This window comes from Triticum aestivum, chromosome 6D (assembly GCF_018294505.1).
Source record: "Triticum aestivum cultivar Chinese Spring chromosome 6D, IWGSC CS RefSeq v2.1, whole genome shotgun sequence".
Lineage (NCBI taxonomy): Eukaryota > Viridiplantae > Streptophyta > Magnoliopsida > Poales > Poaceae > Triticum > Triticum aestivum.
In genome coordinates, this window is record NC_057811.1 from 486,539,808 (window position 1) to 486,553,262 (window position 13,455).

The 13,455-nt window shown below is 45.7% G+C and overlaps 1 protein-coding gene across 2 annotated transcripts; it reads left to right on the forward strand.

Moving 5' to 3' along the window:
- The first annotated feature begins 4,344 nt into the window (after window positions 1–4,344).
- On the forward strand, window positions 4,345–10,196 carry LOC123146263 (acyl-CoA-binding domain-containing protein 4). 2 transcript variants are annotated; one of them, XM_044565880.1, is made up of 14 exons: window positions 4,345–4,672; window positions 5,220–5,297; window positions 5,390–5,515; window positions 5,630–5,699; window positions 6,508–6,569; window positions 6,642–6,781; window positions 6,880–7,006; window positions 7,447–7,561; window positions 7,662–7,750; window positions 7,900–7,983; window positions 8,246–8,575; window positions 8,685–8,744; window positions 8,852–9,030; window positions 9,791–10,196. In XM_044565880.1, coding segments are annotated over exons 1-14 (1,593 nt in total). In that variant the 5' UTR covers window positions 4,345–4,540; the 3' UTR covers window positions 9,792–10,196. The 2 variants fall into 2 exon arrangements, with proteins under 2 accessions (XP_044421815.1, XP_044421816.1); XM_044565881.1 differs by lacking the exon at window positions 9,791–10,196 and having other exon boundaries at window positions 8,852–9,031.
- The last annotated feature ends 3,259 nt before the right edge of the window (window positions 10,197–13,455 follow it).

Consider the following 13,455-nt stretch of genomic DNA (forward strand, 5'->3'; position numbering starts at 1 on the left):
CTCTCCCTCAACACTCGGCTGGATCGGAGTTCGAGGGACGTCATCGGGCTGAACGTGTGCTGAACTCGGAGGTGCAGTGCGTTCGGTACTTGATCGGTCGGATCGTGAAGACGTACGACTACATCAACCGCGTTGTGCTAACGCTTCCGCTTTCGGTCTACGAGGGTACGTGGACAACACTCTCCCCTCTCGTTGCTATGCATCACCATGATCCAGTATGTGCGTAGGAAAAAATTTAAATTACTACGTTCCCCAACACCTCAATGCGTCCGTCTTGCCACCTGGGGTTGTACATGCTAACAAGGGCGCACCAATAGCTCCTCCTCATAAAAAAATGATGATAAACAAATAAATAGGTCTCTTTGGGTTTTTTTGACAGCAAGAGATTTATTCTTCTAAACCTCCTGTTGTCTCTCACTGCATATATATTTCTAAAACATTTATACACTCACATGTCACGGTGATTCAGTGTGATGATTACTGTTTGTAGGAGCACTTGTTTGGGAACCTCATAAAACTTTATAGTTCATGATAGCAACAAAATTGGCAATAAGCATGAATTGCACAGAGCATTTCCATGTCGGAATGTAAAACCGTTAAATACCGAAACACTATGGTATTATTTTGAAATTTTTTACCATTTTTTATTTCCACTCAAAATTAGTTGGACCCCCAAAACGATTCCTCGGTTTCGGAATTCCAATTTTTGTTTTAACCACTACAAACTATCCAGATTTCAAACATACAACCATTTTTAGTCGTTAGGTTCGTTGGAGGATGATTCATCACCAAGTTCAGAGGAGGATGATTCATCATCAAGTTGAGAGGACGAGTCTTCGTCGGATTCAAATCCATCATCTGAGTAACCCCACTCGTTGGCCATCATATGGTATAGTTCAGAATAATGAATGGGCCTGCAGTAATCTGTGAACACTTGGGCGAGGGTGAATGGACGGAAGCAACCTTCTAGGGCATCCCATTCAACCATGATGCGCCTATCAGCAACATGAAAAATCGTCACTTTTGAAGGCTCAAAGTTCCCTCGAGTTAGCATTGGCTCTATAAAGTGAATGCATCCACCAAGGATGCCCTGAAACTTGTCAGCGTTGACGGAGAGGCCCTTTGCATGGCTGACGAATAGAGCACGCTTGCCGATGGTACTGACTGGCTCAAGCACCTTCTTCTCGATATCCACTCTACGAACAACTGGTTGATCGAGAGTAAAGTATAACGGTTTGGCCACAAGAAGCAGATCTTCCCCAGACTTCATAAGATAATATCTGCCGCCCTCTGTTAGTCCTTGGTGGCTTGTGTCTCCAATACTAGGGAAGATGGTTTCCATCGAGATTGTCAGTGCTGAGCACTTGTGCCTTTGTTCCCCAACAACGACATCAGCAACTGTGAGCGAGTGGATTGATCCGCACAGATCAGTGACATACACATTTTCTGCGAAGGACACCATGCATGTAGGTTTGTAAGGATAATTGGTCCAAAATTGCTCGAAGTACTTGTTGTTTTGATCTGCCCACAAGATGTCGCAATTCTTGGTGGAGACGAAGACCATCAATGGTTTTGTTGTCATGGCAACCGCCCTTACCCCTACATCAGGTATGCTCGCCTTCAAATGCACGATTGAGCCCGTGAACGGGTTGAGAACACAGGCCTGGTGGGGCTTCGTTGATTCCCCAAGTAGGATGAGGCCGCCGCATGTGGCGCCGACGAAGAAAAAACCGCGGAGTAGCGGCATGCTCTTATGGAGGAATCGACCAGTGTCGATGTTCACCAGTGTGATAAGGTCATCGCATAGATCGAGCAATGCCCATTTACTAGGCTTGAAGTAGTGAGGGTCGGTGTAGTCCCCCTTCTCGGGGTAGTCCTTTGTGGCGGAGCGCCAGTCATGGCAGACAGCGCGTAAGGCCATGTAGTTGTCGATGTCGTTGTTGGACAGCAAGCATTCGCCGATGTTGCAGACGTTGTCATATGGAAGTGACGTCCAGTCAGGCATCGTAGCCTCTGCCGCCGCATGAGTCAGGCGCCCCCTTTTTTGGGTGTGCTGCGTGCAAGTCATGGTGGTTGCTTCTCTGGCTACTATGCTCTGGGCTCTTGCTTCTACTTCTGCATGGAAGGAGTACTTCACAATGGAGTTGTTAGCTATTATAGATGTAAATGGTACTTATTTGGTTATACCATGCAGTTTAGCGGTGTTGTATTTTTGTGGAAATAAACACGGTGCCATACAGCTGAAGGAGTACTTCATAATGGAGTCGGTGGCTATATATATATAGATGTAAATTGTTCTTCTTTGGTTATACCATGCCGTTTACTAGTGTTGTATTTTTGTGGAAATAAACGTGGTACAACTATAAATGAGAGGGCGAGGACATACATTGCACCTTGTTCTCATGTCTACGTGCTTGCATTCATTTCTCTCCAAAAGAATGGCTATTTTAGAACAAATTTATCACGGTAGTGAATGAGGTTTGACCAATAGGTATTCCCAGTCATCCAATGTTTGCCTTAGTATTTCAGAGGTGATCATAGGAGTAAGGTGTGCGTGCATACATTCATAGAGATGAGTATGTGTTCGTATATGTGGGCATATGCAATTGTACCATGTTAAATAAAACACTGAAACAAGACCTTGTCCTTTCTTTTTGGTGTTCTTATTATTTCCTTTTTTTTCTTTCTGCTTGGTTTTAGTGTATTTGCTGTTGTTTTCTTACATTTCCATTTATTTCATTTGTGTTATTTTCTCCTTTTTTGAAAGTTCATGATATTTCGTAAACAATGGGTGAACATTCTGTATATGTCATGAACATTTTTTAAAAGTGCACAAACAATTTTTATATTTCATGAGCTTTTTTAAAATGTAATGAGCATTTTTGAATTTACAAACCTTTTTTATAAAAGTATGATACTTTTTCTAAAAGTGTATGAAGTGCAAGAACCTTTTTGTAATGCTATGAGCATTTATTGAAAATGCACCCACATTTTTAAAATTTTCTAAATGCATGAAACCTTTTAAATATTTCATCAATAACTGTGATCACTTTAACTAAAACTACGTGAACATTTTTGAATGGTATGACCTTTTTATATGTCATGCTTTTTTCCTTAAACTAGTTGAACATTTTTATAGGACATGACAACATTTTTTTAAATACACATGAGCATTTTTATTTCTGTGAATATTTCAAAAATAAAAACACGCGTATTTCATTCAAAGGATTAAAAACTAGCATATCATTCTGCTCACCAGGGAGCGAACAATTGCCAGAAAAGAAAAAAAGAGGAAATATCGGCTTGGTGGGATGGCCCACACATGAAGGACTAAAGGCGGCCGCTACAAGTAACTTGTTGAAAGCAAGATATAGATGTGTCTTGTACATAGTAGCCTAAACCTAGAAATCTCCCACAACTAGTGTCCTCGTTGCCTCCGTCCCCCTAGTTCCTCAGACACCCCCTCCCCCCCACACACACACAGACCCACCTGAGTTTAGTCCCTCCTCCCTGATCCCCCAAGAAATAAAAACACCGTGCCAATTTAAAACGGAAACAAGAGTGAACCATACAATGTGTTTTCTCAATGAATTCAACAGATACTTGAATCCAAACAAATGTTCATTACTCCCTCTATTCCTAAATGTAGTGCGCATAAAATTTCCTAGAAGTCAAACATTGTTTAGTTTGACCAAGTTTAGTGGGAAAAGTATCAACAAAAATAATACCAAACGAAAATAATATAGATATATGCTTAATGATGTATCTAATGATATTTACTTAATAATGTAGATGTAGATATTTGTCCTCTATAAATGTAGTCAAAGTAGGGGGAGTTTGACTTTTGAACTTTCCTATGCGCACTACATTTAGGAATAGAGGGGGTACATATGAATTGAAAATTACTACCTCCAAACGAAACAATAAAGAAAAATCGGTGAGGTCGGACCATATAACATGGTAATTGGAGTATTGGAGTTGATAGCTGGACGAAATCGACATTTGAGCTTCAAGTAAGGCCAGGTTTGGCTCGGCCATCTCGCTACGAGCATAGTGAAAACGGGCAAAAAAGCTTCCACGTACCAGATTGTAACGGTTAACCGGCGGAGATGCGGGGCTAGCCAAACAGTCGAAAGAGCCTTAATGTTGCTTCTTTTTTTTTTAGCTATAAACCAAGTAAGATTCTTGGTATCATCATCCTTGTCCTGCAAGACTCGCTATTGGGGAAGGCGCCTTTGATGCGGGTTTACGTATCGGAGGGAATACGCCTTCGCTGGGCGTTGACGCACATGCGTCGCTTGTGAGTGTTTACCTGAAGAACGGACGTGACAGATACGCAAAGCGGCAAAGGTAGGCAGCGACGACGAGTCCACCACCGCTCCACTCCCCGCCCCGGCACTCGCTAATCACTTCGCCGGGTTTAAAACCGCACCAGATCCGACGAGCCAGCCGAGTCGATCCGCCGGCCACCGACGCGCGCCGCGGCACCGAAGCTTCCTCCCTTCCTTCCTTACGCCTGACCCGCGATCTCGATTGGGGAATGGGGGTGGAGGAGGAGGAGGGCGCCATCAACGGCGGCGAGGAAGGGCCCGGCCTCGCGGCGGCGCCGCACGACCGCTGGGTCCTGCTCCGCCCCGCCCAGGGCTCCGCCCGCCCCTCCGCCCGGTACAAGGTGCGCGCGCAATTTCGCTCCGGTTTGGCCGTCGCGGTTCCCGTCTCTGATATCAGTGATCTGACCTGTTGTCCCGTCCCGATCCGCCCACCTGCTGGAGCCGTAGCCGTAAGTGCGCATGTAGAGGTGTTGTGTTGGGATCCAAGAATGGGATGCGAAATGTGATAGCCAGCCACTGTATTCAACTGAATCCGCGGGGCCGGTGGAGGCAGTGGTTTCCGGGGAGTTTTGGTCGCAGAGAGAGACGTCGTTTCCCACCCATTCATTCTGCCCTGCTGTCGCCGCTAGCTGATTGAGATCGAGGAGTTTTTCGGGATAGGAAGTGTAACTCTGCTGAAGTTGCTGCTGCTGTTGTTACTGCACTGTGATCTAGGAGTATTTTTTAACACCGCGAAAACATGCTTATCAAATCTTCAGACAAAATGCACGCCAAGGATCGTATGGCTGATGTGATGTGCGGCTCCAGTGTTCCGTTGTGCTGTGCTATTGCCTTACACTGCGTTTTGTTTATCCTGTGATGACTACTGAAGTGCTGAATACATGACAGCATGCCGCGGAGGTGGTTCAAGACAAGCTGTATGTGGTCGGGGGAAGCCGGAATGGCCGTTCTCTGTCAGATGTTCAGGTTTGGGCGTTTGGCACTCACGCATGTTAACCCATCATGTTCCCTGCTCCTCTAACACCTGAAATATATCCTAACAGCAGCAATTTTGGCAGGTTTTTGATTTCAGGACATCCAAGTGGTCAGCGTTGCTGTTAAGTCCTAGTCGAGATTCAAACCAGCTGAATCTTGAAAATAATGCCGGAAACCAGCCGTTCCCAGCATTAGCAAGCCATAGTATGGTAATGATATCATCTTGCATTTCTGTGGAGAATTAACTAAACTTTTCCTAAGCCTCGTTAGACCTTTTGAGCGAAAGAGTGTCATTTGTTATGCTGACTAGTGCTTTCATTCAGGTCAAGTGGAGGAATATGCTTCTGGTTGTAGCTGGGAACTCCAGAGCATCAACATCGAATAAGGTTTCAGGTGCTTCTTTGGATTTCCCTCTTTCTTGGTTCATACTAAAACGCTGAGCAGCAAAAGATTTGGCCATGGGTTTGATTAACAATATGTAGTAATAATTCAACTATCACTTTATGGTTATGCACCACCACCAAAAAACATGACATACTTGTTTATGCCCCTAAATGTTGTAAGTTTCACTATCATAGAGTTGTTCTACTGTCATACATGAACTGACGTGTGCACATATTTCTTTTTTTTCACTTTAAGGTGGATTATTTTTTGATCTATGTCAGTCCATATGTATCTGGCGAAATTTCAGATTTAAAAATAAGCAGTACTACAGGGATGGTTCTCAGTTACTGTTTTTGGTATTATAAACCGTGGCATTTTTTTTTTCATTTCCTTGTGCTGTTTACATACTGATTAATCACGTGTTAAACTTGTCGTGAATCAACATGCTTCATCTCAACTTCATAAGTTACATTTTTCCCAAATCCCCAAAATTGCCTCTTTCCAGTTTCCATTGCCTTTGGCATGGCAGCTCTGTGTAGCAAAGGCCCACGACCATGAGTAGTCACCCAGTGTATCCAAGGGGGTATTGGCATGTTCCCCATAATGACATGGCCCTGTGTTTGTGATTATTACCTCTATTTTTCTCAATGAAAGGCAGCGCCCCTGCCGGTTGCTTGACAAAGAATGTTGCCTCTTTCTAACACCTAATATATTTTAACATAATGATATGTGCTTAACATTGCCTCTTCATGTTTTGGAGTTATCTTCCAGATGACTTTACAAGTACTAGAACTGATTGCTGTATTTCTGCCTGCAGTTTGGTTTATCGATCTGGAAACAAATAGCTGGTCTGCTGTTGATACATATGGAAAAGTTCCAGTAAGAGTCTTTCTCTCCTGTGGTTATACATTAATTTACTGGAGAACATGTTCTGAATCCTCCCTCCATCAGATGGCTCGAGGTGGGCAATCTGTAACACTAGTCGGTTCTCGATTAATAATGTTTGGTGGAGAGGATAATAAGAGGAGGCTTCTGAGTGATCTTCATGTACTTGACTTGGAGACAATGATTTGGGAAGAAGTTAAAACAGAGTAAGAGTTTACTTATTAGTTAGCTAAATATCGCTTAAGGTATTTCTAACCACTTGCTGAATGCTGAATTCATCGTTCTGTTTGTTATTGTGAAACAGAAAAGGTGGCCCAGCTCCTAGGTATGATCATTCGGCTGCTGTTTATGCTGAACATTATCTTTTAATCTTTGGCGGTTCCTCTCACTCCACATGCTTCAACGATCTGTACTTACTTGACTTGCAAAGTGTAAGCACTGAATGCTCTTATGTATTTTGCTATACAAGTACACTTCTGCATCAACTCACATTCTGTAAATCTGCAAAGCCAAAGTTTATTCGATAAAGTAGCTGATATTTAGTTGTTCTTTGTAAACCCATTAAAGATCGTCAAAGTTCTCCACATTAATTGTTCTAGGTTGTAGCAGGAGTTGCAAGTTCAAAAATTTATCAAGTTAATAGTAACTGCAGGGTTAAACTGTTCCAATCAAATGACTAGGATCCAACTCCATTTTACTATCGCTAACTACACATCAATGCATCATAAAATGACATGCAGATATGCTTATCATATTATGTTGTACTGTACACATAAGGGATACTTTAGAGGGCTTTTCCTCTTGAGCCTAATTTAACACGACTTTAGGACTCAACTGATAAGTTTGCGTAAATAATGTTTAATTGTAACAGCTGGAGTGGTCTCAACCTGACACTCAAGGTGCACATATAACTCCTAGGAGTGGCCATGCTGGTATGATGATTGACGAAAATTGGTACATAGTTGGTGGTGGAGATAATGCCAGTGGTAATGCCTGGATGCATGATACAGTATTTATATGTTTTTATTAAATTCATTTTGTGCTGTTCTTTCAGCTCCGGTATCTAAGGAAATGCACATGTTGTAGGTTCCACTGATACAATCGTAATGAACGCTTCCAAGTTTGTCTGGTCTGTTGTCACTACTGTGTCAGTTCGAGATCGACTTGCTTGTGAGGTAAGCAGTATTTGCACATTGGTGCTGACATGTTCAGTCATAAAGATTGGTCATACAAATTCATGTTCTAGGAAGTGCATAACTATGAATATTTAGAGCTTTAGCTTTTCATCATGTGATGAATCATGACTTCTTAACATACTTTTCAGGGTCTCACTCTTTGTTCAACCACAGTTGATGGCGAAAAGTTTCTAATTGCCTTTGGTGGTTACAATGGGAAGTACAACAATGAGGTATTTGCTTTGAGCAAATAACGACTATGCATAGTATTTTGTTCAAAATGATCCACCTGTATGATTTTCTCTTTTGATGGCTGTTGTCATGCCATTGTCTCTATGTGGTCCCTCTAGTTGGGGTTTTTGGGTTTAGGGTGAAGTTACATATTCTTCATTTTCCCTTTTCAGTACTCTATGTTTCCGTTAGCAATTTTTAGTGCACTTTGTTTCAGTTAAGCATGTTCTTTAACTCCTAATGAAAATAATGACACTACTGCAGATCTTTGTGATGAAACCCAAACCAAGAAACTTTGTGCAACCTCGGCTTTTCCAATCTCCAGCAGCCGCTGCTGCTGCAGCTTCTGTGAAAGCTGCCTATGCTGTTATAACTGCTACTGATGAGAAAACTAAAGATATTGTTGCTACTGATGATTTGGATGTGAAGAGAGCTGAACCTGGAAGTTCTTCCAAACAAATGGTTGCCGAAATTGACGCACTTAATGGGGAGAAAGGAGAACTAGAGTCTCGACTGGCAGAAGTTCGCACTGAAAACTCAAAGCTAAAGGATAAACTAGATATGGTGAAGTTGTCCTACAATGAATTAACAAAGGTAAACTGTCATTCCATTTTTTTCTTTGAGAGTGCAAACTGTTTTTCCATACTGCAGAAGGAAATTCTTATTCACCATATAAATTTCCACTGTTTTTTTTCTTATGAAGGAACTTAGATCAGTTGAGAATCAGCTAGCTGCCGAGGGCTCAAGATGCCAGAAACTGGAGGTTCTGAACTTGCCCACTATAATTATTTCTGAGCTTGAACACACGTATTTCCAACTGTCCTTTTATGCTGCTGATTGCTTACCTCTTCTTTTCTCTGGTCAATTCAGTCCCAAATTGCTGCTGCGCATAAAAGGTTGGAGTCTGCCAGTTCTCTGGAGAATGAACTGGAAGCCTTGCAGCAACAAATATCTCAGGCTGAACAAACCATGACGACTTCTCAGAGACGGAAATCTGGGGGCGTATGGAAGTGGGTGGGAGGAAGTGCAGAGGTCTCCGACAATGAATAGTAAGTCTTGCGTGCAACATGCTTGAATGGAAAAATATCCAATGTACTTATGTGTTACCGTGCTAAGCTATTCTCAAAGCTTCATGGTTATCATTTTGCGCAACAATATTGAAGAGGTTGATGTGGTCCCTGTTTTCAAGGATACAATGCATGGTTCTAGATCATATATAATGTAAGCAAATAGTTAGTGCGTAATGTAGAATGATGTGTGAAATGAACATTAAAGGGTGATTGCCTACATGTTTTTTGGCATCTATGCTGCTTTATGAAAAGAGAACCAGGAAACAAACTTTTCTTAACAAAGTGTTACCGCACATATATGCAACTCATGTATGATGAAATCTTGTGCCCTAGTTTAGATTTTTGACGTTTATCTCTATATATATTTTTCTTCCCGAAACAGTTTCTTGTATGCTTACAGAACCAAGAACAGCAAAATCCTGGAGGTAGAGAAATGTAAATGTATGCCAAAGCTGCATTCCATTTCATTTATTTGACATGCGTTATACTGATTTCCCTACTGTTGAGGCCACCTCTGCTCAACTTGCTCAATGTTTCATAGTTGAACTTACAAGAGTGTATGTAACTCTTTAAGCATTATATGTCAGGTCCACCAAGACAACCTTGATTTCGCTAAACTAGAGTCCATAAAAACTATCGGTTCTCCTTTTACAGATCCCCTTTCAATTTTTCATATGGCTCGATATGTGATAGTACAACTTCTGGGAGCACTTGTAACTCTTTAAGCATTCTATGCCAGGTCCTTCAAGACAGGCAACCACCCAGCAGCAAAACGGAGGCGAAGCTGCTACAGTTTTGAGACGGCTTGTTTGTCGCAGGCTACCGGGCTCCTCCTCAAGAACTTGCCCGCGACTGATTTTGCGAAGACTTCACTGAGAACAGTCTTTTGGATCTTCTGAAGAGGCGACACCTGGGTAGAAATTTTCCGTAGGCGGCCCGTTTAGACATTGCACAGCAAAAACATGGTAGTAATCATACATATGACAAGTATACTTAAGATTGTACCGGTCTGGAAATATAATTGGTTTGGGATGTTAGGTCTTGTTTTTTGGTTTTTACCTTTCTGGAGTTGGTATACAAATATGTTCATTGGTTCAGGCGACTGGGTGGAAAATACATTGTTTACAGCGTAAATTTACAGACTCGATCAGGTGTTTCTGGTCCAGGTGTGAGCATGTTATGTGCCAGTGCAATCATTTTTTGTTGTTGTTGGTAAATTTGGTTTGTTCAGTGCATAAATGGATTCTTACCAGAGAGGTAGCCTCGCTTGGCGATGGCATTTGATCTGGTATTTTGCCCTTCAGCCTGAAGATATTTCAACATGTAAAGATGGTTGAGTGATGTAATCTCTGTGGGTTCTGTGGCAGTGTATATAGTCAGGGGCTCAGGGCAATCTTACTGTGTGGCTGCAGCATCAGGTTGCACGAGCAGCAGAGGCCCCAGAGGTGCAGGAGCCACCTGCACCTGCTCCGGTGACTCCGCCGTCGCCGCTCCCATCTCCGGCGCGCCTGACATCTCTGCCAGATCGACCCACGATAGCCTGCGCCGAAACGCCTGCCGTGAGTCATCTGCGAGCGGCGTCACCGCTGTCACCCTCCGCAGCGTGGCGAGCTTCCCTTGTGGCAGTGCGGGAGCAAAGAGTGCCGCGGCCGCCTCGGGGGTCGCGACGACGTCGGTGGCGCTGTGGGCGGCCACCGCGGCGCGCAGGTCGGAGGACGGCAGCAGGAGCACCGTGGTCGCTCCGGCCGCGGGGAGCCCGAGGGCGAGGAGCGCCAGCCCGCCGTGGACGCTGGTTCCCCACGCCGGGAGTGTGGCAAGGCAGACCCGGTCTTCGTCGGGTGAGACCGCGCCGGCCACGGTGGCGATCAGGTCGGCGTGCGTCATGGCCACCTTGCTGGTCGTCGACGAGCAGTGGACCACGAGGGCCGGGTCCCAGTGGTCTGGCCGGTCCGCGGCAATGGCGTCGAGCGCGGCCGGGTCGCCGCCTTCCATGAGCTCCTCCGCCGACACCGTCCGTGGGTCCGGCGACCTCGCCATGAGCAGCAGCGGCAGCCCGCCGCCCGTCCCCGGCGCGCCGACGACGATCGCGGCGCCGGACTCCCGCGCCACGGCGTCTACCTTGGCGCCCGGGGCAGCGACGACGGCCACGCAGCCGGCCGCGAGGACGCCGAGGAGGATGGGCGGGAGCAGCAGCGGGTCGTCGTCGGGCGAGGGGAGCGCCACGAGGATGGCGTCGCCGCGGCGGATCCCGAGCCCGAGACGCAGCGCGGAGGCGAGCGAGAGCGCGGCGCCGCGCAGGCCCGCGAAGGAGAGCGCGCGGCCCGTGGCCGCGTCCACGTACGCCGCGCGCGCCCCGGCCGCCGCATCGTCCGGGTGCGGCAGGCGCGAGAGCACGAACGCCGCCGCGTCGCCGCCGGCCGCGCCACACTCGAGCGTCTCGGCCTCCATGTCGCTCGGTGCTATGCCTGTTGGGTGTAACGCGGGAGCGATTTCTGGAGTTTTAAAAGCGTGGTCGGCTCGGTTTTGGCGCGCGGGCGGCATCGTGGAGTCCGCGGGGAGGCTTGTCCGGTGGCGTCGTCCGGCCGGGGACGGCAGCCACGATGCCGCCGCCCGCGCTCTGGTGCGTGCATGGGTGGTGCACAGTATCTTCAGGAGATATACCATTCTTTGGATCCACTACTGACTACTCTCGTGTCCCTTGCGTCCGTCTTCTATCGATACGGTGGTGCGTTCCTGGTACAAGAGGAACGTCACGTTGACCCGACACTCCGGTCCCATCACAAATTGCAACAAATTCACCCCTCGACCCACCGATTTCATTTGTTCTCTCCTCTTTCTTTCTCTGCGCCGGATGCCTCGTAGCTCCACCGTCGTTCCGAGCCTCAGCGCCACCTGCACCGGCACTTAGTCCCCCCATCCGTGCTCGCCGCTGCGGACATCATTGCTGACAACTTTCGGGCTGCACCTTGCCCTTGACGTGTTTCACACATTGTCCGACCATGTTTTTTGAGATTTATTTGTAGGAAAACCTATGGATTCGGATGCTTCGTCGGACGAGGCGTATGGACCAATGTAGCTTAATAAAATGATTGATAATGAGTTCTTCGATTCGTGGGATTCGAACGAAGAAGTGGATATGATCATGCTCATGAGCACACAAGAGAAAATGAACCGACAGGTGGAGCATACTCTCAACTTCAAGGGCTCAACCAAAGGGAGAAGAGTTATTAACCGGGATAGGGACCGTGGAGCACGACTGTTGTACAAGGACTACTTTGCTCCAGACCCAACTTTCCCGGATGATCCATGGTTTCGTCGTTGTTTTCGTATGCGCAAACCATTGTTTTGCGCGTTGTGGGGGGAGTAGAGGCACACGATGATTACTTCAAGCTCACCAGGGATTGTTGCGACCAACTTTCTTTCTCTCCTAGGAAGAAATGCACGGCTGCTCTGAGGGTGCTTACACTTGGTACTGACGCCGATGCCGTTGGTGAGATTTTTCCGCGTCATGGTGCAAGTATTTGGACAGATTATCTGAGAGAACCAAATGTGCAAGACACATAAAAGTTGTTGGCTATGAGAGAGGCAAGATGTTTTTCAGGAATGCTCGGATCAATTGATTGCATGCATTGGCAATGAAAGAACCACCCCAAAGATTTGCGTGGAATGTACCAAGGTCACACCAAGAGGCCACCATCATACTGGAAGCAGTGGCATCACATGACTTATGAGTTTTGCATGCTTTCTTTGGAATGTCGGGATCTCACAACAACATCAATATTCTTCAATGATCTCCCGTGTCCGGGAGACTTTGTAATGGGGAATCGCCGCCATGCAACTACACTGTCAACAGTCGCATCTACAACATGGGATACTATCTTGCCATGGGCATCTATCCTTAGTTGGCGGCGTTTGTGAAGACCATATCCGAATCACAAGGTAACAAACAAAGCCACTTTAGAAAAATGCAGGAAGCGGCTAGGAAGGATGTGGAGAGGGCATTTGAAGTGGTTCAAGCTCGTTGGAGAATTATTCGTGGAGCTGCATCGATGTGGGAATCAAAATTTTTGTGGCAGCTGATGACATATTGTGTTATTTTGCACAATATGATTGTCTAGGATGAGGCCAAACCAATGATTTTGAAGCACCTGGAGAAAAAGTCCAAATCCTAGAAGATTAAGATGCAAATCAGCTTATGAACTTTCTACTGATGCATCCGAATCTTTGGGATCATCAGGTGCATGCGTAGCTACTCAATGACCTTGTGAAGTATCTGTGGACCCATAAGAAAAACCAAATAGCTCATGTTTGAGTTGTGCAATTGGCATTGGCGTCTATGATGGATGTGCATGAATTTGCATGGATTTGGGTGTCCAGATTTGAGGTATGTGGCTGCCGGGTAGG

What these genes read in the sequence shown, in the direction of transcription:
- LOC123146263 (XM_044565880.1), top strand. Translation starts at nt 4,541, where the DNA reads ATGGGGGTGGAGGAGGAGGAGGGCGCCATCAACGGCGGCGAGGAAGGG. An exon ending in GTTCTCTGTCAGATGTTCAG is followed by an intron (nt 5,298 to 5,389) that starts GTTTGGGCGTTT and finishes CAATTTTGGCAG; the next exon opens with GTTTTTGATTTCAGGACATC. An exon ending in ATACATATGGAAAAGTTCCA is followed by an intron (nt 6,570 to 6,641) that starts GTAAGAGTCTTT and finishes TCCCTCCATCAG; the next exon opens with ATGGCTCGAGGTGGGCAATC.